The 25,500-nt window shown below is 45.3% G+C and overlaps 1 protein-coding gene across 1 annotated transcript; it reads left to right on the forward strand.

Moving 5' to 3' along the window:
* Positions 1-213: 213 nt before the first annotated feature.
* ZNF671 (zinc finger protein 671) lies at positions 214-17,165 on the forward strand. The gene is made up of 4 exons (XM_079908851.1): positions 214-481; positions 13,762-13,888; positions 14,506-14,628; positions 15,244-17,165. The coding sequence occupies exons 1-4, from the start codon at positions 410-412 to the stop codon at positions 16,455-16,457; spliced, it is 1,536 nt and encodes a 511-aa protein (XP_079764977.1). The 5' UTR covers positions 214-409; the 3' UTR covers positions 16,458-17,165.
* Positions 17,166-25,500: the final 8,335 nt, after the last annotated feature.

The raw sequence follows: 25,500 nt of genomic DNA on the forward strand, positions 1-25,500 counted from the left end.
AGGAGCTCAGGCCCAGGCCCTGAACCTGAACATGTGCCTAGGCCGATGATTCACCAAGAACTACATTACCCAGAAGGCTCTGCGCCACACGTCCAATGAAGACCCGGGAGAGGGGCGTTTCCGTGCGTGCGGAAGACGTCGGAGCGGGACTTCCGGCATCTTAGGCGCAACCAGACATTTTGTCGGTTCTTGTGAGGATCTAAGCGCTAGGGGGCTCTTGAGAGGATCTAAGCGCTAGGGGACTCTTGAATGCTTGGTCTGGACCGAGGGTGGAGGAATCGGGAAGACGCGTGAGTAGGCGTTGTCCCCGCCGCTCGGAGGCGAGACAAAGTTCGGCGGTGGCGACGCCTGCCTTGACCCTGCCGCCGGGGCAGGGCTTGGGACCGCGGTATCCAGGTCCTCAATCCGGATGCCTGCCTCTCCCGGCGCACTCCGCCCACAGACCCCGATGGCGGCGGCCGCGCTGAGGGAACCCCCTCAGGTACACGCTCCTCCTCCGGGCCCTCAGCGCCCTCACCCCACCAGACACTAAAGCCCCGAGTGCGGGGCGCCTGCTCCCGTGCCTGCAGCACAGGCCCGGTGTCCGGGATTGTGGGGTCCCTGTTTCTGACAGTGTGATTGTGCGTGTGAGAGGGGGTCAGGCAGAGGGATCGACAGGTGCAAAGGCTTGGAAGTCGGACTGAGCCAGAGGCATTGGGGAGATCGGGGATCCGTGTCGTGTCAGCACCGAGCGGGATGTGAGGAGTCACACCTGGGTTGAGGAGTTGTACTTTCATTCTGAGGGCTCTGGGAGCCATAAGAGTTTCGAATAGAAGGAGTACTTGATCTGAGTGGAGATTTTAAAACTATCCCACATTTTGCACTGGGCGAAACAGATTAGGTTGGGGCAGGGAATGTGAGGATGAATGCGTGGAGATTGGTAAAGACGCCACTGCAGCGGCTTCAAGAAATGTTTTGACGGTGGATGGACTCGAGAGCCAGTAGAGGGGGAAGAAGTGATCAGGTTCTGGATTTATTTTAAAGAGACCAACAACATTTCCTCCTGCATCAGATGAGGCTGTGATTGATAGTAAGTGAAAAAACAAGTTTTAAATTTTTTCGTTTTTGTTTTCATGGACATTTTGAAAACGGAAATCAGGAAGTCAAACTAGGGAGCAGGTTTCAGAGTGGACATGGTTGATTCTGAGATATCCCAGAGTGGAGGTGTCACATGAGCAGCTGGACTGGAAGGTCTGGCGTTCTGCAGAAGGGGCAGGGTTGGAGATGTCCACAGGGTGTAGAGAGTGGTCTGGACTAGGTCAAGGCCTGGAGATCAGATTTAGGGGTAGCAATCCTTTTTTTATATATATAAATTTATTTATTTTTAAAATTTGTGCCTGCGTTGGGTCTTCGTTGCTGCGCATGGGCTTTCTCTGGTTGTGGCGAGTGGGGGCTATTCTTTGTCGCGGTGCGCAGGCTTCTCACTGTGGTGGCTTCCCTTGTTGCGCAGCACAGGCTTTAGGTGCACGGGCTTCCGTAGTTGTGGCTCGTGGGCTCAGTATTTGTGGCTCGTGGGCTCTAGCGTGCAGGCTCAGTAGTTGTGGCACACGGGCTTAGTTGCTCCGCAGCATGTGGGCTCTTCCCAGACCAGGGATTGAACATGTGTCCCCTGCATTGGCAGGATGATTCTTAACCACTGTGCCACCAGGGAGGTCCCATGGGTAGCAATCTTAAGTATGTTATTTCAAATGGTCCTTGGGGTGAGACGGGAGGGCTGTGGATGGAGGTGGGGGGGGAGGGTGGGCATTTCTGAGACTTCCCTCCACAAAGGAGGGGCATTCTGTTTATCCAGTGTCTGCATGAGGAGAATGCTTTGTAGGGCACAAGGAACCTGGCCTGGCAGAAGAAGATGGGGTGTCGTAAAATAGCTGCCTGATGACAGTTACCCTTGCTTTTGAACAACCTGTTGTAAGAGAAACACACACTGAAAATCTCCTCCAGTGTCAGGAGTGATTCCACTTTACTCAGTCTTGCCAAAGCCACAAAATCCCTCAAATGCCATATGATAGACTGTCCCAGCCTCTGTGTGTGTGTGTGTGTGTGTGTTTAATTAATTTTTATTGGAGGGTAGTTGCTTTACAATGTTGTGTTAGTTTCTACTGTACAGCAAAGTGAATCAGCTATATGTAGACATATGTCCCCCCTTTTTTGGATTTCCTTCCCATTTAGGTCACTGCAGAGCACTGAGTAGAGTTCCCTGAGCTACACAACAGGTTCTCATTAGTTATCTCTTTTATACATAGTATTGATAGTGTATATATGTCAATTCCAACCTCCCAATTCATCCCACCACCACCCCCTTTCCCTCCTTGGTGTCCATACGTTTGTTCTCAAAGTCTGTGTCTCTATTTCTGCTTTGCAAATAAGATCATCTATACCATTTTTCTAGATTCCACATATATATGTTAATATACAATATTTGTTTTTCTCTTTCTGACTTACTTCACTCTGTATGACAGTCTCTAGGTCCATCCACATCTCTACAAATAACCCAATTTCGTTCCATTTTATGGCTGAGTAATGCATTGTATATATGTACCACAGCTTTATCCATTCCTCTGTTTATGAACATTTAGGTTGCTTCCATGTCCTGACTATTGTGAATAGTGCTGCAGTGAACATTGGGGTGCCTCCTTGTGTTTTAGTCTTTGTTATTTATTTATTTATTTATTTGGTTGTTCCGGGTCTTAGTTGTGGCGGGATCTTCGATCTTCATTGCGGCTTGTGGGATATAGTTCCCTGACCAGGGATCGAACCCGGGCCCCCTGCATTGGGAACACAGAGTCTTAGCCACTGGACTACCAGGGAAGTCCGTCTCCTTGTTCTTGACTAAATGTTCCAAGGAGGACATGCTTCTTGCCTCACAGGAAGTTCCTACCAAAGAATTCCTCTAACAAGTCCCAACACAAGAAATGTTTCTGCCCCCACTTCTGTATACTATTTGTAATTTTAATTAGTGTAGGAGAGGCAGAACTCTATCTCTGTCAATCTTAGGTTTTCAGCTGGGTCTCCTTAAGAAAAAAACAGACTAATGAGAAAAACAGTATATTAATATGTGCAGCACACAACACATGGGAGAAACCTAAACCAAAAGTAACTGGAATTGGTGACTTAGAATTCTAGTTTATATTAGTATCTTCGACAAAGAAGAGTAAATTTGTAGACAAATGACAGAACGAAGAAAAGCAGTTTTAGGCTTCCAAGAGCAGCAAACCGAGAAGGTAAATATGGAGGAGGAACCTAATATTGTGTGGTTTGATTGCAGATTCCTTTGGTGCCAGTCTCTGGGCTGATAATCTGTCTCCAATAAAAGGAGAATTTATATCTTGCCTTTAGGTAGAAAAGGGGGAGCTTTTTCTGTGTTTGCTGTTTCTCACTGCCTTCAGCTCAAAATAATTTTTATGTCAAAGAGGCATATTTTGGGGTGATATTATTCTGATCTTCTTCATGAGCTACAAAACGGCCAGGAAAGATAGTTTGTGTTATTGAAATTCCTATATTATTCTCCCTTTGTATACTCTATCCAATTGATTTTATGAGAGAATTAAGCATTAGTTTCCCAAGGAATCCATTGTAGGTAGTGAACTGATTATTCTTCTATGCATTTAGACTGGTCCTAGGCATGTACTTTCCTTCGGGTATTTAAGACAGTATCCACTGAAACCATTTTCTGTGGGCACAAATTCTCTCATGGAACCCCATTTGAGAAAGGCTGCTAAAGATTATGGTCTCACCAATTCTATTGTGTATGGGTGGGTTTTCTTACACCAATAAGCAATTCTCCCATGTCAGCTGAGTGTCCTATAATTCAAGTCAATTCTGACACTGTTTACACAGAGATAGTATCAGATCCCACAGGTTAAGGTCTCAGTCCCATAAGACTCCCCCCACCCCACACACACCCTTTCAGACACCAGTCGTTAAGTCCATGTTTTCACCTGGGTTTCTGAACTGATTGGAGGTTCCAACAGCCTCCTTTTCGGGTTCAATCAATTTTCTTATAGTGGCTCACAGAACTCAGAGAAACATTTTACTAACTAGATTACCAGTTTATTATAAAAAGATATAACCCAAGAACAGCCACATGGAAGAGATGCATACAGGGAAAGGTATGGGGAAAGGGTGCAGAGTTCCCATGCACATTGCTCTTCCTGCATCTCCATGTGTTCGTCAACTTGGAAGCTCTTTGAACCCTATTCTTTTGGGTTTTTATGGAGGCTTCATTTCACAGGCATGATTGATTACATCCTTGACCATTGGCGATCGAACTCAGTCTCCGACCGCTGTACCCCCTCAGAGGTCAGGGGGTAGGACTGAAAATTCCAACCCTCTAATCATGTGGTTGGTTCTCCTGGAAACCAGCCCCACCATCCTTTTGTGCTTTCCCAAAGTAACCTCATAAGGGCATTTTTATTGCTCTTCTCACTTAGGAAATACCTAAGGTTTTAGGAGTTCTGTGCCCAAAACCTGGACAAAGACCAAATACGGGAACTTCCCTAGTGGCACAGTGGTTAAGAATCCGTCTGCCAGTGCAGGGGACACGGGTTCGAGCCCTGGTCCGGGAAGATCCCACATGCCGCTGAGCAACCAAGCCCGTGCGCTACAACTACTGAGCCTGTGCTCTAGAGCCCGTGAGCAACAACTACTGAAGCCCGTGCTCCACAACAAGAGAAGCCACTGCATTGAGAAGTCCGTGCACCACAACAAAGAGTAACCCCCACTTGCTGCAACTAGAGAAAGCCCACGCGCAGCAACAAAGTCCCAACGTAGCCAAATAAATTTATTTTAAAAATTAAAAGACAAAATACGTATTTATTGTTATAAATCATATTATTACACTGCTCTAGTAAACAAATATACATATATTCATAGAGAATTCATAAAACTTGAGATCTGTGTTGTGGCTTCATTTTCCCTTTGTGAATGTAATTTTTCAAATGTTCAACAGTGTAAAATCAAGATGAATGTGTATCTTCTGAATGTTATAGTATTATTATTATTTTTTTAAAATATTGACATGTCGCGAATTTTTAAATTTATTTATTTATTTATTTATGGCTGTGTTGGGTCTTCGCTTCTGTGCGAGGGCTTTCTCTAGTTGTGGCAATCAGGGGTCACTCTTCATTGCGGTGCGCAGGCCTCTCACTATCGCGGCCTCTCTTGTTGCGGAGCACAGGCTCCAGACGCTTAGGTTCAGTAATTGTGGCTCACGGGCCCAGTTGCTCCGTGGCATGTGGAATCTTCCCAGACCAGGGTTCGAACCCATGTCCCCTGCATTGGCAGGCAGATTCTCAACCACTGTGCCACCAGGGAAGCCCTGAATGTTATATTTTTAATATCATTTATATGCTTATTCTTTGTCTGATTTATCCCTTTCTAAGAAGATAAGAGCGAGTAAGTTACACATTTGTACCCACAATTCTTTTTCAGTTTTATTGCTTTAAACATCTCATATATTTAAATTATAGGGAGAGATTGTCAGACTGTATTAAATGCATGGGCAAACTCCATGCAATGTATAACAAATGATCCTTAATTACAAACATAAGTATATGCTAAAAGGAATGGAATGAAATAAGACATGAATATTAACCATAAGAAGGTTGGAGAGGTGGACTTCCCTGGTGGTGCAGTGGTTAAGAATCTGCCTGTCAATGCAGGGGACACGAGTTTGAGCCTTGGTCCGGGAAGATCCCATATGCCACGGAGCAGCTACGACCATGCGCCACAAGTACTGAGCCTGAGCTGTAGAGCCTGTGAACCACAACTACTGAAGCCCGCGCACCTAGAGCCTGTGCTCCGCAACGAAAGGTCACCGCAATGGGAAGCCTGCACACCGCAACGAAGAGTAGCCCCTGCTCACTGCAACTAGAGAAAGCCCGCATGCAGCAACAAAGACCCAACGCAGCTAAAAATAAATAAATAAATAAATTTATTTTAAAAAGAAGGTTGGAGAGGTTATATTAATATAAGAAAATGTCAACTTTAGGAAAAATAACATTACCAAAGATAACATAGGGACATCTTATTAAACAAGTAATTTAAATCAAGAAGATTTTAAAATGCTAAATGGGGAATTACCTGGTAGTCCAATGGTTAGGACTCTGTGCTTCTACTGCAGGTGGCACAGGTTCTATCCCTGGTCAGGGAAGAAAGATCCCACAAGCCATGTGGTGCTGCCACAAATGAATGAATGAATGAATGAATGAATATGCTAAATGTATTTGTACCTGAGAACAGGCTTTCAAAACTCTTTCAATAATTAATAGAATAGGCAGGAAAACCGTAAGGATATAAAAGACATGACCAATATCATCAGCTAACTTGATTCAGTAGATATGTATAAAACATTACTCCAGTCTATAGCAGAATACACATTCTTTTCAGGTACACATGGTACATTCCTCCAAGATAAACCAAATGCTAGGGACATAAAATAATTTTCAGTAAGCTTTAAAATTGAAGCAGTATAGAATATATTCTCTAAATAAAGCAAAACTAAATTAGAAATTTTAAAATATCCTAGAAAATCCACAGACATTTAAATTTTAAAGAACTGTTAAGTATCAAAGAGTAAAAGAAATAAGGAAACCAATAGAAGATAAATTAGGAGCATATTTTTGTGAAACAGGCAAGAGTAATTTTTTTTTAACTTTTTTTTGGCCGTGCCATGCAGCATGTGGGATTGAACCTGTGTTCCCTGTATTGGAAGCACGGAGTCTTAACCACTGGACTGCCAGGGAAGTCACAAGAACAATTTAAATGTATCAGTAACAAGCAAAATATATTGTGTCGAAAATTAATGAATGTATTTCTTTTAGAATTGCAGCCTTCTATTCTGTAAAGACCGTGACAGCCAAAATTTAAAGAGTGAAAGACTGGGGCTTCCCTGGTGGCGCAGTGGTTGAGAGTCCGCCTGCAGATGCAGGGGACACGGGTTCGTTCCCCGGTCCGGGAAGACCCCACATACCACGGAGCGGCTGGTCCCGTGAGCCATGGCCGCTGAGCCTGGGCGTCCGGAGCCTGTGCTGCGCAACGGGAGACGCCACAACAGTGAGAGGCCCGCGTACCACACAAAAAAAAATAAATAAACAAAGAGTGAAAGACTATCTTGAATGTCTAAAACTGCCAAGGGATGAACACACAGGGCATAGGAGGAAATCGCATTAGTTAGAACAACAAATACAACTCCAACCTAAATGACCAAAATAGGAGCAATCAATGGAAGAAGGAATCAAGGTGATTATCAGGCATATGACAAGATTTACAAACACATTGATATTTTAGAACTGCATACCAAATACAACTGTCTTTACAGAACACATAATAGAATGTAAAGATGGGCTTCCCTTGTGGCGCAGTGGTTAAGAATCCGCCTGCCACATGCCGCAGAGCAGGTAAGCCTGTGCGCCACAACTACTGAGCCTGTGCTCTAGAACACGTGAGCCACAATTACTGAGCCCACGTACTGCAACTACTGAAGCCCGCGTGCGTAGAGCCCGTGCTCCACAACAAGAGAAGCCACTGCAGTGAGACGCCTGTGCATCGCAACAAAGAGTAGCCCCCCTCGCCACAACTAAAGAAAGCCTGCGCGTGGCAATGAAGACCAAACACAGCCAAAAATAAATAAATAAAATTAATTAATTAAAAAAAAATAGAATGTAAAGAAAATTGTAAGACATCTGAAAATTTTAGTAGAACTATCCTCATGAAAATAGACATAAATATCATTAAGATAGTATTAGCAAATAAAATTCAGCAGTGTGTAAAAAGAATTATATGTCATGACCAAGAGAGATTTCTTTCAGTGGTGCCAGGTTTGTTTAATACTAGAAGAGCAAAGAATGTTATCCAACATATTAACAGGCTAAAGAAAAAAAAGAAGAAAAATCATATCATATCAATTGATGCAGAAGACTCACTAGCATAACAATGTAGCAAAGTGCTGTGTACAGTTCTCTTTCTCTTTATATATATGTATAAATACACGTGTGTGTGGTAGACAGGGATATAGATGTAAATGAACTGTGTTCTATATGTTAACAATACACAGAAAGCAAAAATTGAATGATTAAAATTTACAAATCTATAGTATAAAAAATACTTAGGAATGAATATAATGAAACATGTACATGTTCTTTCATTATATTCATTCCTAAGTATTTTATTGAAAACTACAAAGTTATTTTTTCAGTATTACTGAAAACTTCAAAGTTTAGTTGAAATCTACAAAAACACTTCTGCTGAGGGAAATTAAAGATGATCTAGACGAATGGAGCAATCTTTTCCATAGAATTCAGTGACTGCACTTTTTCCCTTTTCCCAGGGTTTAGTGCTCACTTTGGACCCCAGTATCAAGTGGTAGAATCCTGTTGGAGACTGGATCTGGTAAGCTTGAGTCATGGGAATTCAGGCTGAGCTTCCACTTACTACACAGATCCAACTGGAGCCAGTTTACCTGAGGATAGTTGGGGGAGGGGGGGTCTGGTGGGGGTGAGGTTCTGGTTCCTGGAGGAATTGAGAACCTGAAACCCTCTGAATCAAGTCAAGAGAATGTGGATGGTCAGGAGTCATTTTCTGTCCTCCATTGGGAGGGGTTTGAAGCACTGTTGGAAGAATGACCAGAGGATGTCATGTAATTCCCCAGGTAATAATCCCAAAAACCATGTGCTGTGAATACTGTTATTTCCCCGTTTCAGAAATGAGGAGACTGAAGCTTGGAGGAGTGAGGCTTTCTGCATAAGGTACTATAATCAGTAATGGGGTTACCAGCTGCAAACCCAGGTAAGCCTCCCCCTAGAGCTCAGCCTGTGAAGTCAAACACTGGACACCATGTGCTAGATTGCATTGAATTTGAAGCAAAACACAACATGATTGGTTCTAATGCAAGTTCAAAGATTGTGAATTTGAAAGTAAGATATAGAAGAATTATGCTACAACCCTATGCTGTACTTACTCCTGAGGGAAAAATGTTTTTAGATTATTTATTTATTTATTTTATTTTGGCTGCATCGGGTCTTAGTTGTGGTATGTGGGATCTTTCATTGCGGCGTGTGGGTTTCTCTCTAGTTGTGGTGCGCAGGCTCTGTAGCTGTGGCACATAGGTTACAGAGCATGTGGGCTCTGTAGTTTGTGGCATGCAGGCTCTCTAGTTGAGGCACACGAGTGCAGTAGTTGTGGCGCATGGGCTTAGCTGCCCCACAGCATGTGGGATCTTAGTTCCCTGACCAGGAATCGAAGCCTCATCCCCTGCACTGTAAGGCGGATTCTTTACCACTGTACCGCCAGGAAAGTCCCAGGAAAATATTTCTTAAACTGTAAATCTTGAATCATCTTGTCTAGAACATATCCCTAGTGCAACTGGCTACCTGAAATTGATAACGTCATTCTGTATGTGTGATTATTTTTTTCTTGAAATAATTTTAAATGGCACAGATTGTACACTGCTATCCTGTAAAATTTTAAATCATTCCTGTTAAGGCTACTCGTAGGTTCAGGGTATGTGTATGTGAATTTTTTCTTTTTCTTTTCTTTTTTTTTTCGCGGTACGTGGGCCTCTCACTGTTGTTGCCTCTCCTGTTGCGGAGCACAGGCTCCGGACGCGCAGGCTCAGCGGCCGTGGCTCACAGGCCCAGCTGCTCTGCGGCATGTGGGATCTTCCCGGACCGGGGCACGAACCCGTGTCCCCTGCATCGGCAGGCGGACTCTCAACCACTGCGCCACTAGGGAAGCCCTGTGTATGTGAATTTTGACAGACGCTGCAAGTAGGCAGCCTTGACTCACCTCCTACCACATGGGTACCTGAGAGCCCAGGTTTGTGATGATAAGGACCATGTATTCAGCACTAATCATGCACCTTGCACTGGTTTAATCACTTGATACTTAACCTCACCAAGGTATGGGCACTATTTTTTTCTGCTGTTTTAGTGAATGGACGTTTATGTTTGAGGAATATTTAAACAATTTCACAGAGGTCTGCTAGGGAAGTTTTATCTTCATTTTACATTTCACAACATGGAGGTGAAACTGCTGGCCTTGGGTCCCAAATTCGGAAGGATGAGGCTGGGATTTGCAGGCTGTGAACCTCCAAAACAGCTAGCGTTGTATCACGCTCAGGATATGAAGCGCGCACTGGAGATTTTATATGAAGCCGACCCCCACCGGAGGAAAACTGCTGACCGCAAGCACGTAGACCCCAGACGGGTTGAAACCAGAAGATTGCTGATGTTCGAAACTTCACCTTGATGCCAACCAATCTGAGAATTGAACACAAGTGGATCATGCACCCTGCAGCCCCTCCCTCACATGGCCTTTAAAACCTTTGTCTCCTAACCAGCAACTTGGAGATGGTCTTAGGACATTAGTCCACCAGCTTCCCAGATTGCTGGCCTCCTGAATAAAGCAACTTTTCCTTTTCCACCAACACTTGTTTGTCGAGTATTGGCTTTTTGAGTGGCGAGCAGCTGAACGCGGGTTTGGTACCAACCTCATCCAGTTACAGAGACTCTGAGGTATGAAATGCAGCCTGAGGCTTGGGAGCAACTGGTAGGCTAAGACAGTAGGCACTCAATTCCTTTGCCTTCCACCTTCTGACCACAGGCTGCCCCTCAACACCTGGTGTCGAGGTGGAGACTGCAGTACCCAGAATTCTCAGTGCCACAGGGTGTCAGCTCTCTGCCAATCATGGCCCAGGAGAGGGGCCTTTTTCTGTGAGCACTTCACTTTGGGGCAGGGCTTCCGGTACCCCATCTCGTTTCTGGGGTTGTAGAATCCTGGAGACGGGAATAGCATCTCCATCCCCTGGTGTGATATGGGCTGTTCCCATCCCTTTTGCCCACAGGCTCCAATGACAGTGGCCAAGCTGATAGCTGAGCCCTCACCTTCCCAATATGTGGGATTACGTGTCTTTGCTCTCCCCTGTCCCAGCAGTTGTGTCTGCAGGCTCTGAGGAGGCAGTCTCTGTCTAAGCCATCGTTACATGGAGAAGTTTCTGTAGAACCCAGAGAGATGAGGGATGGAAGGCGTCCCAGGCATGTTCAGATGCTTGGAGTTGAAGCTGAGCTGTGAGTGTCCAACAAACAATTAGTCTCTTTCCTTTCTGGGGGAGACAACATGGGGACAGGTTTCAGGCCTGAAATGGCCAGCTGAGCGTCTTGCCCTCTATTCTGAGGATGATGGGAGCCATGGGGAAAGTGGAGCAGAGTCTCAGCAGTCTTCCTCTGGCAGCAGAGAGAACAGACAGTGAAGGGCTAGAGTGATGGTGGAGACGGAGTGATGGTAGGTGTGGAAATTATTCATATTTATTCAGAGCTTGCTAATAGCAAGGGGGTTGGGCATCATCACTTGCCTTTGGCTGAGGCTCGAGGGCAGGGGAGGGGGAAAGCTGACTGGCCCCTAAGTTGGAAATGGGTGTAAAGGGAAGAGGGCAGTTTTGGGGTTTTTTTAAATAAATTTATATATATATTTATTTTTTGGGTCCGTTGGGTCTTTGTTGCTATGCACGGGCTTTCTCTAGTTGCGGCGAGCGGGGGCCGCTCTTCGTTGCAGTGCACGGTCTTCTCATGGTGGTGGCTTCTCTTGTTGCGGGGCATGGGCTCTAGGGGCACGGGCTTCAGTAGTTGTGGCATGCAGGCTCTAGAGCACAAGCTCAGTAGTTGCGGTGCACGGGCTTAGTTGTTCCGCGGCATGTGGGATCTTCCCGGACCAGGGCTTGAACCTGTGTCCCCTGCATTGGCAGGAGGATTCTTAACCACTGTGCCACCATGGAAGTCCCAGGAAGGCAGTTTTTATGAGATTTCTGACCGTTTCGGTTCAGTTGCTGCAGAGGTTATAGGTGAGAATTTTATTTTTATATACGGTCACACCACAGGGAAATCAGGGAAGAGACTACTGCAGCAGTCTAAATGAGCATTGATGGGCTGCACCAGAGTGATTGCTGTGAAGGTGGCACAGAGGTTGTGTTCTCATGCTGATACTTTACTAGGGCTGATTTTATTTTCTGAAGTGGATTGTGAGAGAAGGAAGTAAAGGAGAGATGACCCAAAGCTTTGGGTTTAGCTGCTGGAAGGACGGAAATGCCAGCCACTGAAATGGGGAGGTCTGTTGTAAAGTTAATTTTCAGACAATTAGGTGTAGGAAAGTTGTGACTAGTGTGGGGACAACATGTATGTGATAAGCAGCTTAATGACCTCCCAAAGATGTCCATTTTCTAATCCCTAGAAGCTTCGGACGTGTTATCTCATATGGCAACAGGGACTTTTTTTTTTAATGTTTATTTATTTATTTGGTTGTGCTGGGTCTTAGTTGCAGCAGGCAGGCTCCTTAGTTGAGGCTCACTGCTCCTTAGTTGTCCAAACTCTTGGTTGCCGAACGCATGTGGGATCTAGTTCCCTGACAAGGGAACGAACCCAAGCCCCCTGAATTGGGAGCACGAAGTCTTAACCGCTGTGCCACCAGGGAAGTCCCGCAACAGGGACTTTATATATGTGATTAAGCTAATGATCTTGAGATGGACAGATTATCCTGGGTTATCCCGTGGACCCAGTGTAATCACAGGAGGATCAGAATCAAAGAAGGAGATTTGAGGAATGAAACAGATGTCAGAATGATAGTTGCTGACTTTGCCGATGGAGGAAGGGGCAAGGACTCAAGGATGCAGGAGGTTTTTTAGAAGCTAGAAAAACTAAGGAAACAGATTCTTCTGTGGAGCTTCCAGAAGGAATATAATGCTGCTGACATCATTTTTTTTTTTTTTGGTCTTAGTTTCGGCAGGCAGGCTCCTTAGTTGTGGCATGCAAACTCTTAGTTGTGGCATGCATGTGGGATCTAGTTCCCTGACCAGGGGTCGAACCCAGGCTCGCTGCATTGGAATGTGGATTCTTAACCACTGTGCCACCAGGGAAGTCCCAATCCTGCTGACATTTTGATCTTTAGCCTAGTGAAGCCCATTTTGGACTTACAACCTCCAGATGTAAGATGATAAATTTGAGTAGATTTAAGCCACTGAGCTACTAGTGATTTGTTACAGCAGTAATAGGAAACTTAATACAGTGTACAACTGAGAAATGGAAGAGGGCTCAGAGTAACTGAGGTGTGCATGTGGTTCTGGGTGCCCGTGATTTGAAGAAAGGAAAAGGGCCAGATTGGGAGGGTTTTAAAGCAGGAATGGGGGCTTTGGCAGTGGGGGCCACTGGAGGTTTGGGACAAGATAGCATCCTGATTGTATTGCCAAGTGTTCTCTCCATGCTGTGTACAGAGTGACATCTGGGGAGTCCAGGGTAATGTCTGTGGTGTGGGCCAGAAAGTTGGTTTTAGGTAGCTGAAGATGTGAGGCAGACATGGTCCAAAGAGTGATGTGCAGGAGAGGAGGGAGTGTAAACTGATTGGCCTAGGACCCTGTTGTTGGGGGCTTAAGTGAAAAGAGTGAGCTTAGGTTTAGGAAGTATGTCCAGGGAGTATGCTGTGGAGTTCCCCAGGGGAACTGGGCCAGGCTCAGAGCTTAAATGGCATCTATCTCCCAACCTGCTTGTTGTTGCTGTGGGCTGACACAGTGATCACTGGGGGTAGTCAGGAGAGAGAAAGGACCGATGGTATCAATGCCTGGTGCTTCGTTTGACTTGGGGACCTCGGGACATGGGTGAGCAAGACATTGTTGTGCATAGGTAGAGTGGGGATACTCACTTGAGACACTTTTCATGGACCTTGCTGTCCCCATCTTTGCAGGGCTGTGCCATCTCTGAGGACGTGTTTGTGTACTTCTCCCGGGAAGAATGGGTGCTCCTTGATGAGGATCAGAGACTCCTGTACCGGGATGTGATGTTGGAGAACTTTGCACTTTTAGCCTCCCTGGGTAAGACCCTCACACCAACTCCATCTCCTTTCTCCTTTCCCACAGGGACCACTCTGTCCTTCCCACACAGCTTTCTTGCCATGTTTCCTGGAGTAGGTGCCATGGCTGCCAGGGCTATGCTCGATGGTGTGTCCTCACTTCTTACTGAACAGCCCCGAAGCCACGCAGCAAAAGGTTTGGGGGTCACAAGACATAGTTTTCCCAATGGAACCCATAGTCTTGGTCACTTTCTGGGTTGGTGAATCTGTCTAGAATTATGACACCCCTGTGCCCAAGGTTCTGCCCCCTTCCTCCAGGTGATATTTTCTGGGGCTCCATTATACCAGGAGTTACAGGCACTCACATAGTCACTACTTATATAGACCCTTGGATGCTTCCTTCATGGTTCTTTTTGTAATAATTATAATTATTATTATTATTTTGGCTGAGTAGTGTGGCATGCAGGATCTTAGTTCCCTGACTAGGGATTGAACCCACACCCCATGCAGTGGAAGCACAGGGTCTTAACCACTGGACCGCCAGGGAAGTCCCAGTAATAATTATTATTCTTTAACTTGTGGTCTGTCATAGAGTGGGTTTCTCTGAGCCAGTACTCACCAGTGCTGGGTTTCGCTTAGGAATTACATCCTCCAGATCATATTTAGTCACGCAGCTGGAGCAAGGGGAGGAGCCCTGGATGCCTGCCCAGGTGGATATGACTCCAGCCACAGAGAAAGAGGCTCAGAAGGGACCTGGACCTGGTGAGTGGACACCAAGGAAGGGCATGATGTCAAGGTTGGGTTCAAATCCAGAGATATTGACTGTTTCCACCTGTGTTTGATTTCAAGGCCTGTGGACACACAGTGTTTCTACATGTCCTTCCCCATTCTGGACACTGTGACTTATTTCTAGTCTGACTTCTAGCCCCTGGCATCCACCTTGCATCCATTCCTCCTTACTGCTCACTCCGCATTCGTCTGCAACATTGGCCTGCACTTAATGTGTCACGAGATGTGCACATATCCTTCAGTAATCTTTGAACACCAGCTGCTTACTTGTGATTGGAGTTTCCTGGGCCTGGACATGCCCTTCTGCCTAGCACTCGCCTGTCCCAACAGCCAACGTCCTACTGGAAACTGTTTGCTCTATTCTGTCCTCATTCTGCCCTCATGTCCTTGCCTTCAGGAGGCCTCCCCCATTCTGTGACCTTCAGAGGCCCTGCACTGCATAGCAATCCCTTCCTCAACCTATCCCTGCCTCTCTGTCCTGTAAATGGTCCCATGGACTTATCCTCGGTGTGTCAGATACATTTATGATGGGGTTGTCCCCTCCTTCAAAGTCAACATGCATCTCATTGGGCACTTCTCTGCTTTCAGGTTGTTGGTGTGGAGTGGAAGCTGAGGCTGTTTCCTCTGAGCAGAGTGTTTATTTAGAAGGAGTGTCACAGTTCAGGACTCCTGTGGCAGGTCTGAAAACCCACCCATGTGACATGTCTGGCCCAATATTGAAAGACCTCTTACATCTGACTGAATACCCATGGGGGAAAGCCAGGCAGGAACCACACATATGTGAGGCACATGGGAAGCAGTTCCGGTTCAGTGCAGACCTTCACCAGCACCACAAGCAGCACAGTGGAGAGAAATTCTTCAGGAGGGATGAGGGCAGGGACACTGTGAAAAGCTGCAGAATCTGTGTGCCAGAGAAGACCTACATACATGGTGAGAGCAGAGTGGACTTACCGGCCACCTCTGGCCTTCAGCACCAGGTTTCTCATGACAGAATGAAGCCCCATAAGAGCACTGAGCTTGGGGGAGCCCTTAGCACTGGACAGAAGCTTCATAAATGTAGTCAATGTGGGAAAGTGTTCACTCGGAAAGACACACTTGCAAGGCACCAGAGAATCCACACTGGAGAAAGGCCTTATGAGTGCAGCCAATGTGGGAAATTCTTTAGCCAAAGCTGTGACCTTTTTAAACATCAGACAGTCCACACTGGAGAAAGGCCTTTTGAGTGCAGTGAGTGTGGGAAGTTCTTTAGACAAGTCTCTGGTCTTGTTGAACACAGGCGAGTTCACACAGGTGAAAGGCTCTATCAGTGCAGTAACTGTGGAAAATTCTTTAGCAGCAAGTCTAACCTCATTCGACACCAGGAGGTTCATACAGGAGCAAAGCCTTATGTGTGCAGTGAGTGTGGGAAAGAGTTCAACCGCAGACACACACTGGTTCTGCACCAGAGGACTCACACTGGAGAAAGGCCTTATGAGTGCAGGGAGTGCGGGAAGTCCTTCAGTCAAAGCTCCCACCTTAACGTACACTGGCGAATTCATAGCAGTGATTATGAATGCAGCAGATGTGGGAAAGCCTTTAGCTGCATCTCCAAACTCGTTCAGCACCAAAAAGTTCACTCTGGAGAAAAGCCTTACGAGTGCAGCAGATGTGGGAAAGCCTTCACCCAAAGGCCAAACCTTATTCGGCACTGGAAGGTTCACACTGGAGAAAGGTCCTCTGAGTGCAGGGAGTGTGGGAAGGACTTCAACCACAGACACACACTTCTTCTCCACCAGAGGACTCACACTGGAGAAAGGCCGTGAGAGTACAGTGAGTGCAGGAAGCCTTTTAGCCAGCACTCCCAACTTGCTGTACACTTGAGAGTATCTAGCAGTGCTTGTGAGTGCAGCAGACGTGGGAAAGCCTTCACCCAAAGGCCAAACCTTATTTGGCACAGGAAGTCCATGCTGGACAAAGGCTTTAGAGTACAGGGAATGTGCTGTCTCCTTGTTCAACTTAACAACTGTCCCCAGAGTGAAGCCCTGAATGTGGGTTTTGTGAGAGAGCCGTCAGTCAGAAGTGAAACCTCATATATACAAACATCCACAACAGGAAGATTCCTGATGAGTGCCACACACGTGAGGTGCTTTTAGAAGCTGTGGCGCACATTCTAAACTGCTTAGTGCCTTTCCCAGTTGGTAGAAGGCATCCTGCTGTTCCCATCTGTCAAAGTCCCACAGGGTGTGTCAGTTACAAGCTTAGTCAGGCAGACCTCTGCTATCTCTCCAGTCCCTGGAAGGAGTCATGACTGGCCTCAGTGGCCTACAGGGGGCCTCATTTTCACCCTTTGACTGGTTTGGGTGTGGAAAGAATCAGCTCATAAGATGGGTTCTCCAGGGAGCTTGCAGAGATTTACCTTCGTGTATTTCTTGGTCTCATTGTGGATGTATACAGTCTCCAAGTCCCGCAGCCCTGGAACTCTGTGTCCCACATTTGCTCGTGTTTGTACAATAATAAAGTCCTTACTCTGAGCTGCCTTTAATCTTGAAGTCTCTGTTCATTGTGTGGAGTGTGTTGAGGACACAACTGTGTTCTACCAGCATGAAATGATAAACAGATTTTGTGGGAATCCTTGGTTTTCTGTGCTTCAGAGAGGACAGCATGATGGCAAAGAATAGCTGTCCACTATTGGCCCAATTTGCATTGCTACCCAAGACCTTCTAGGAATGACTTCAGGGCTCTGTGAGACATACCATGTGGCCTGGAGGCTAGTTTTATTTGTGGGTCCTTAAGTAAGTATGAAGAAGAGCAGTTGGTCCCTTGTTCCTATAGAATGTTTCATATTCCCAAGCATTATTAAGAGGCAGCTGGCCTCTGGTACCTGCCAAGGAGCCTGAGTTCAGAATTCGGTAGGCAGGTGTCACTGGCTGGAAGACCTACAGGAGCCAGGTGGAAACCATATGGTTCAGAAACATTGGGTGTGAATAATAAGTAGTTGGAGAGATTACAACACCCTAGAGAGATATACCTGCTAAAGGTACCTGCTAAGATATTCTCCTGCTATGGCTATGTAGGATGAGAAGGTACAGAAATTGTCAGGACCTTCAGAGGTATTATCTATCCTATGGTCAACATCACTTGCAGGACAATCTATAAACATTTTGTGGATTCCCTTAGATTTAGTGAATCAAGTCAAGGCTATTGCTGTGCAGGCAGGAAAATGGTTGAGAGAATGGAGATCTAGCATTCCAGAGATGTGGGTTTTGTGACTTATCCAGTGTTCTTGGTGACTCCCATTGAAAGAGGTTTATTATAGGACTGCCTGTAGGATTTAGCTTGTCCTTTCTATTTTCTTAAGGTGGACTGTGTCATTTATTTGAGAACCCCCTTCTAATGTAGTCATTTATTCTGTAAGTTTCCCTGTAAGTAGTACTATATCAGCAGCATCCCATAAATTTTGATATATTGTGCACTTGTTTCATGTAAGGTAGAATTTGTTTAAAACTGGACTGGAAAAGTTCTAACTTTATCTCTAGGGACTTCTGAATATCTGGCTTTGACCCTTTGCTAAGATAAGGACAGCAGGATTTATTTTGTGTTGTTTAATATCCAAAAATCCTGTGACAACACTAGGGTCACTTTGATTGCTAATGGTAATGTTTATGCAGTCTGGCTCGACTGTTACCAGAAAGGCATAAAAATCCCTGCTGGTATCTTCTGACTTGAGCTCTCCTCAAGCCACAGTTCACCACTCAGATGTCTGTGGCTTAATTTGGAAGTGAATCACAGCACTGTGTGAATAAGAGTGTGGGAAACTGCCTGGAGGTCTCTGACCCCCAATATAGTCTTGCATTTTCTTTGTCTTTCTATGTCACATGCTTTGCTTTATTTTTTTTGTCCGCGCTGTGCAGCATGTGGGATGTTAGTTACCGAACCAGGGATTGAACTGCGCCCCCTGCAGTGGAAGCGGGGGGTCACCAAGGAAGTCCCTCCCATGCTTTGCTTTTAAGAAAACCTCATAGGAGTCCGCTCTGTGGAGTCTTGAAAATATCTTCAATTATAATACTTGTGGGGACTTCCCTCGTGGTGCAATGGTTAAGAACCTGCCTGCCAATGCAGGGTACACAGGTTCGATCCCTGGTCCAGGAAGATCCCACATGTCGTGGAGCAACTGAGCCCATGCGCCACAACTACTGAGCCTGCGCTCTAGAGCCTGGGAGCCACAACTACTGAAGCCTATGCGCCTGAACCCGTGTCCCGCAACAGAAGTCACCACAATGAGAAGCCCGCGCACCGCTCGCTGCAACTAGAGAAAGCCTGCACGCAGCAATGAAGACCCAACGCAGCCAAAAATAAATAAATTAATTAATTAATTAAAAAAATACTTGTGAAAGGTTTGCACTTGGTGATAAGAATAGAATATTTTATATGACCCCTTATTTTAATTCAAATAATGACTAAGTGGTTGTTGTGCAGAAAGAAAGACAGAGGGTGGTGAGGAAGGATTTTTCTTAACAGGCTGGTTTCCAGGGCATCCCTGGGTTGAGTTTGCACAAGAGCTGTACTCAAGACTAGGAGGAGAAACATATGTGAGATGTGGAGTCTGTAGGTCCTGCTAAATGGATTGCAAATGAAATACACTGAGGGGGACTTCCCTGGCAGTCCAGTGGTTAAAGACTCCAGGCTCCCAGTGCAGGGGGCGCAAGTTCAATCCCTTGTCAGGGAACTAGATCCTGTATGCATGCTGCAACTAAAAACAAAAACAAAAAGATCCTGCAGGCTGCAACGAAGACCCCGCACAGCCAAATAAATAAATTAAAAAAAAATACACTGACGGGCTTCCATGGTGGCGCAGTGGTTGAGAATCTGCCTGCCAATGCAGGGGACAGGGTTCGAGCCCTGGTCTGGGAGCATCCCACATGCCGCGGAGCAACTAGGCCCGTGAGCCACAACTACTAAGCCTGCGCGTCTGGAGCCTGTGCTCCGCAACAAGAGAGGCCACGATAGTGAGAGGTCCGCGCGCCGCGATGAAGAGTGGCCCCCGCTTGCCACAACAGGAGAAAGCCCTCGCACAGAAACGAAGACCCAACACAGCCATAAATAAATAAATTTTAAAAAATACACTGAGGGGATGTCAGCCAAGAATATGGTTCCTTGGCTGCTTCCCACCCCCTATTCTAGCAAAAATATAGCCATCACGGAAGCAGCTAGAGGATATTAGAGCTGTAGATGGCACCCCATGATTCAGAATGATACTGTACCTTTTATCTCCCTCCCTCTGAGCCAGCTGATAATTGACACCACGATAAAACCGGAGACCAGGGAATTCCCTGGCGGTCCAGTGGTTAAGACTGCGCTTTCACTGCCGATGACTCGGGGTCAATTCCTACAAGCTGCGCGGCATGGCCAAAAACAAAAACAAAACGGGAGACAATATGATGTGAGGCATGATGTTATGGATCTCCTTAGCTCTGTTGAGGGGGGCTTAATGCTGGGGAGAAAGGTAAGGATTATTCAGAAGAAAGGTAACAATATAAATAAGATGAAAGAAACCTCAGAATTGAATCAGAAAAAAATGTTCAGGTGGTTCGTTAAAAGTGACATTAACAAGAAGATAGATGGAGTGGCTACAAAAATTGTGATGGATCACTGTAAAAAAAATAGGTAATCTGTTCAAATAACTGGGACAAATTCAATTCATCCTAGTCTTAACTAATTTTTTAACTATTAAGATTACAAAAAGGAGGAATCTAATCTTTTCAGAACCTGTTCTGATTATAACCAGCCAGGGAAATGTGGAGGATTATGACTGAGCAATAGGCAGGCCAGGGTCTCATGAACTCCAGATGGGACCCCAAGTTCACTTTTATTGATATTGGTAATACAAAGACGTGAGGACGTAAAAAAATTTATAGTTGCTAGGCCCTGATGATCAGTGTATTGTTATAACTTAAATAGCTAACAAAAAACTTAGAGGGCAATATAATTAAAGAAATATGGTAATACTATAGAAGGCTTGTAGGTGAAAGCATGGTTTATGAAGGAATTTATGGGCAGACATTATGTATGGTTGTTGCCTCACTCTGACTGTAATGCATTATTGGAATTAAAATTGCCAATAGGAGTAATAATATGATTAGTAAAGATTTAAGCCAAGATCCTCCTGAACCAAGCCATTTTCCTAGTATTTCCCACAAACTGGTATCAATCAGAGTGGAAATTTGATTCTTCATATATTATAAGATGGGTTATCTTAGAAGACTCATCAGGGACTTCCCTGGTGGTCCAGTGGTTAAGACTTCACCTTCCAATGCAGGGGGTGTGGGTTCGATCCCTCGCCAGGAAGCTAAGATCCCACATGCCTTGCAGCCAAAAAACCAAAATATAAAACAGAAGCAATATTGTGACAAATTCAATCAAGAGTTTTAAAAAAAATGGCCCACAAAAAAGAAAAAAAAAAGACTCATCAGACTTTATAAAAACACAACATTCATCATGGATCATAGCACAAGTTCCCCCTTGGGAAGCAGTTGATATATAGAGGGCCATGCAATTCTGTAGGATCACTTTTATCATGGAGACTTCCAAATTGAGCAAGCTAATGGCTTGATTACTATCGTTTAAGTCTTGCTGGGTGAATTTTGTTAAAGCCTCTATGTGAATAATGAAATCTTCTACTCTAAGTGAAGGAATAAATACTGTGGCCAAATAATCATGTTGGAAAACTGATAGAACCCAGTGAGCCCACATTAAAGGCAAGTTGGCAGGGGCTGTTTCTGAGGCTACCCATAGATGACTTTAAGCCCAAGGGAAACCAAATGTGCATCTTTCTAACCAACTCAGGAGGAGCCAAGGCCATAAACTTGTTCCATAAATCCACTGGATCCCATTAGGAACGACCCAATATATTTAACATCCTGCGAAAAGGAATATTTAGGGTCCAGGTTCAGAACAGGTATCATTTTAAAAAAATCAGATAATACCCTTTTTAAAAATAAATTTATTTATTTATTTTTGGCTGCATTGGGTCTTCGTTGCTGCTTGCGGGCTTTCTCAGGTTAAGGTGAGTGGGGGCCACTCTTCATTGTGGTGCACAGGCTTCTCGTTGCAGTGGCTTCTCTTGTTGCAGAGCACAGGCTCTAGGTGCATGGACTTCAGTAGTTGTGGCGCACGGGCTTAGTTGCTCCGTGGCACGTGGGATCTTCTGGACCAGGACTCGAACCCGTGTCCCCTGCATTGGCAGGTGGATTCTTAAGCACTGTGCCACCAGAGAAGTCCCAGAACAGGTATCATTAATAGGCCATGTTAGAGGGTCCCATTTAGTGATATTGGGAGTGGCTTACACAGCACTAGAATTTCTTCTAAGACAAATCCCTAAGGGCTAGCCAGTCTGAACCCTGGAGAGGTGAAATCCACTGAGGTAGTCCAGAAGTGCTGGACATAGGTAATTGGTCACAAACCCAGCAATTGAATTGAATTTTTGAAACTTGCATATTATTGAGCCCAAGGAAAATAAGTTTGGTTCATAAGGAGAAGTCTGAGCAATTAACAAAGTAATTAGTATATAGGCCTGGTCTGGCATTTTGGGTCAGCTCTCTATTTCCAGTGTTGTCTTCTCATCCTGGTCTGGTAGTGCTGGTTTCAGTTAGTTGAAGCCAAGTGTTAGAAACAAAGACTTGCATTCAGGAGTGGTGGCCTGATATGGCCCCTTCCAACGTGACTGTAAAGAGTCCTTTATCTGATGTCTTTTTCAATATACATAATCTCCTGGTTGCAGGTCATAGGGCATTCGACCTTCATCAAAGATAGATTACTGTGTGTTGGGCTGCACCCCGCAGGCCTGCAAGCTCTGTACTTTCCCAGCCTCAAGACTGAAGAGACAGCCCAGAGTCAGTGACAGAGATGTTTATTGGTTAGGGCATCTTAACAAGACTGAAGTATAAGGTCCAGGAGCAACATCCCACTGTGATAGCAGGCAGGACATGGCAGCAAACTTCGCTACCTGGGGGAGAAGGAGGCTACCGTTTATAGGAGGAATTGACGTCAGGTTGCCTCAACAGTTACCAGGGAAACCAGCAGATGAGGCCGGGGGCAAGCACATAAGCAGTTACTGATTAAGTCCTATAATTAAGAGGATTGGATAGCCGTGTGAGTGAAGCAGGGACTGGTCAATCAGGGGATGTACAGAGAACAAGAACAAGCCAGGGTTCAGCAGCCATCTTGAATGGCTTGACTGTAATAAGCTTCAGAAACAAACTTAGAATATCCTTTTAATAATTCAGTTAAAATTTACAATAATGTAACAGTAATGAGGAGCCATCCAGGAAGTGAGTCTCAGACAATTAAATAACACTAGAATTCAATAAGTATCAACAAAGATTGATACTTATTGATACTTATATTGGGGACTTCCCTGGTGGCCCAGTGGCTAAGACTCTGTGCTCCCAATGCAGGGAGCACGGGTTCGATCCCTGGTCAAGGAACTAGATCTCACATGCCGCAACTAACATGCAACTAAGAGTTCGCATGCTGCAACTAAAAATCCCGCACGCCACAGCTAAAGATCCCGCATTCTGCAACGAATATTCCGCACCAGCAATGAAGATCCCACGTGCCGCAACTAAGACATGGTGCAGCCAAAAAAAAAAAAAAACTCATATGTTGGGCTTCCCTGGTGGCGCAGTGGTTAAGGATCCACCTGCCAATGCAGGAGACACAGGTTTGAGCCCTTGTCCAGGAAGTTACCACATGCCGCAGAGCAACTAAGCCTGTGCGCCACAACCATTGAGCCTATGCTCTAGAGCCCGCGAGCCACAACTACTGAGCCCGCATGCCACAACTACTGAAGCCCCCGTGCCTAGAGCCCGTGTTCTGCAACAAGAGAAGCCACCGCTGTGAGAATCCCTGAGAAGTCCGCTCATCGCAACAAAGAGTAGCCCCCCACTCACCGCAACTAGAGAGAGCCCATGCGCGCAGCAATGAAGACCCAATGCAGCCAAATAAATAAATAAATACATTTATTTTAAAAAGAGATAATTAAGTTAAAATGAGGTAATTAGTGTGGACTCTTATGCAATATGACTGGTGCTCTTATAAAAACAGGAGATGAGGATACAGATGCGCACAGAATTAAGACCATGTGAAGAAAGGAAGATCACTATCTACAAGCCAAGGAGAAAGGCCTCAGAAGGAACCAGTGATGAACCAAGTCCAGATTTCTTTTTTTTTAAACTTTTTAAAAATTAATTATTTATTTTTGGCTGCATCGGTTCTTTGTTGCTGCATGCAGGCTTTCTCTAGTTATTGCGAGCAGGGCCACTCTTTGTTGCGGTGCACAGGCTTCTCATTGTGGTGGCTTCTCTTGTTGTGGAGCATGGGCTCTAGACGTACAGGCTTCAGTAGTTATGGCACGTGGGCTCAGTAGTTGTGGCTCCCAGGCTCTAGAGTGCAGGCTCAGTAGTTGTGGCGCACGGGTTTAGTTTCTCCGCGGCATGTGGGATCTTCCCGGACCAGGGCTCGAACCCGTGTCCCCTGAATTGGCAGGTGGATTCTTAACCACTGCGCCGCCATGAGGGAAGCCCCTGGAGGCTTCGCCTTTTTTTTTTTTTTAACAACTTTATTCGAGTATAATTGCTTTACAATGGTGTGTTGCCCCTGGAGGTTTCTTAAAACACTGGTACTTGGACCTTTCTTCCAAGGTGTCTGTCAATAGGTCTGAGTTCTGAACTGAGAATTAGCATTTCCAATGGGTCCCTAGGTGATGCTAATGGATAGGGTCAGTGCAGAGATGAAACTGTGAGAAGTTGTCTCAGAAAGGCCAGGCTGCCTGCCTCTCAGCCCCAGTCTGTGGGGCTGTAGACATGCAGACTCTAAGAGAACAGCAGAGTTAAGTTTTCTAATGGACACCCAGTGAGAGTCTCTGCAGTGAGCCAAGCAGGCCAATGGCTAAAAGGACTGGACCTCCTGAGGACACCTGTGGGAGCCCCACACACTGAAACCATGTAGCACCTGCTTCTTTTGCTTGGAACTGTAATTAAACAAGGAAGCCATTAGACTGATGTGGCTCCAATGTTTTAACAGCCTTGTAAGCAAAGGGAAACCTGAACCAGAGTAAATTCTTGTAAATGCCTCCAAGGGAAGAAATAGAAACTTAAGAACAACTGATCAAAAACAGCCCACTAGGCTTTCCCAAATAAGGCTATGCCTTAAGCTAGAGCCAATCAAATAATTTCCTTGTTTTGTTTCCCTTCCTGCTCTGCAAAAGTCTTTCCCCTAGTTTGGTTTGGGGCTGTCCAGTTTGAACTGATGTTTGCTCAAAAGATCTCCTCAAAATTGTAATGTACCTCACTTATCTTTTAATAGAACAACAACATAAAACCTCACAGGGCTCATCCTTGCTCAGTGGTGCTCTTATTAAGGAGTCTTCCTTACTGCTCTGTGTAATATTACATCCCATCCCCTCTGCTCAGGAAAATCGCCTTCTCTCCTTGTTTCCACTGCAACATATTCTAACATACTATATAATTTAGTATTTCTTATTTCATGTTTCTTGTGTTTTCTTAAACATAATAGAAACTGCACAAAGGCAGGATCTTTGTTTCTCTTGTGCCTGAATTTCTCACATGCACCTAGAAAAAGATCCTGAAAATCCAGTTTGTGCCCGATGATCATTTGTTAGAGCAGTGAATAAACATGACACCTCAATTTCTCTCTTACTTTTACTATTCCAGGCACTTTTTTTTCCCCATGCATCGTGCAGCATGCAGGATCTGAGTTCCTGACCAGGGATTGAACTCATGGACTGTCAGGGAAGTCCCTATTCCAGGTACTCTTAATGTCCTCTTTAACTATCACTGCAAAGTAGTA

This window comes from Stenella coeruleoalba (assembly GCF_951394435.1).
Source record: "Stenella coeruleoalba genome assembly, chromosome: 20".
Taxonomy (NCBI): Eukaryota; Metazoa; Chordata; class Mammalia; order Artiodactyla; family Delphinidae; genus Stenella; species Stenella coeruleoalba.

Bases quoted from the DNA above. Each gene is read 5' to 3' on its own strand.
- ZNF671 (XM_079908851.1), top strand. From the start codon at position 410: ATGCCTGCCTCTCCCGGCGCACTCCGCCCACAGACCCCGATGGCGGCG. The intron at 482-13,761 runs GTACACGCTCCT...CCATCTTTGCAG, and splicing joins CGCTGAGGGAACCCCCTCAG to GGCTGTGCCATCTCTGAGGA. The intron at 13,889-14,505 runs GTAAGACCCTCA...GGTTTCGCTTAG, and splicing joins TGCACTTTTAGCCTCCCTGG to GAATTACATCCTCCAGATCA.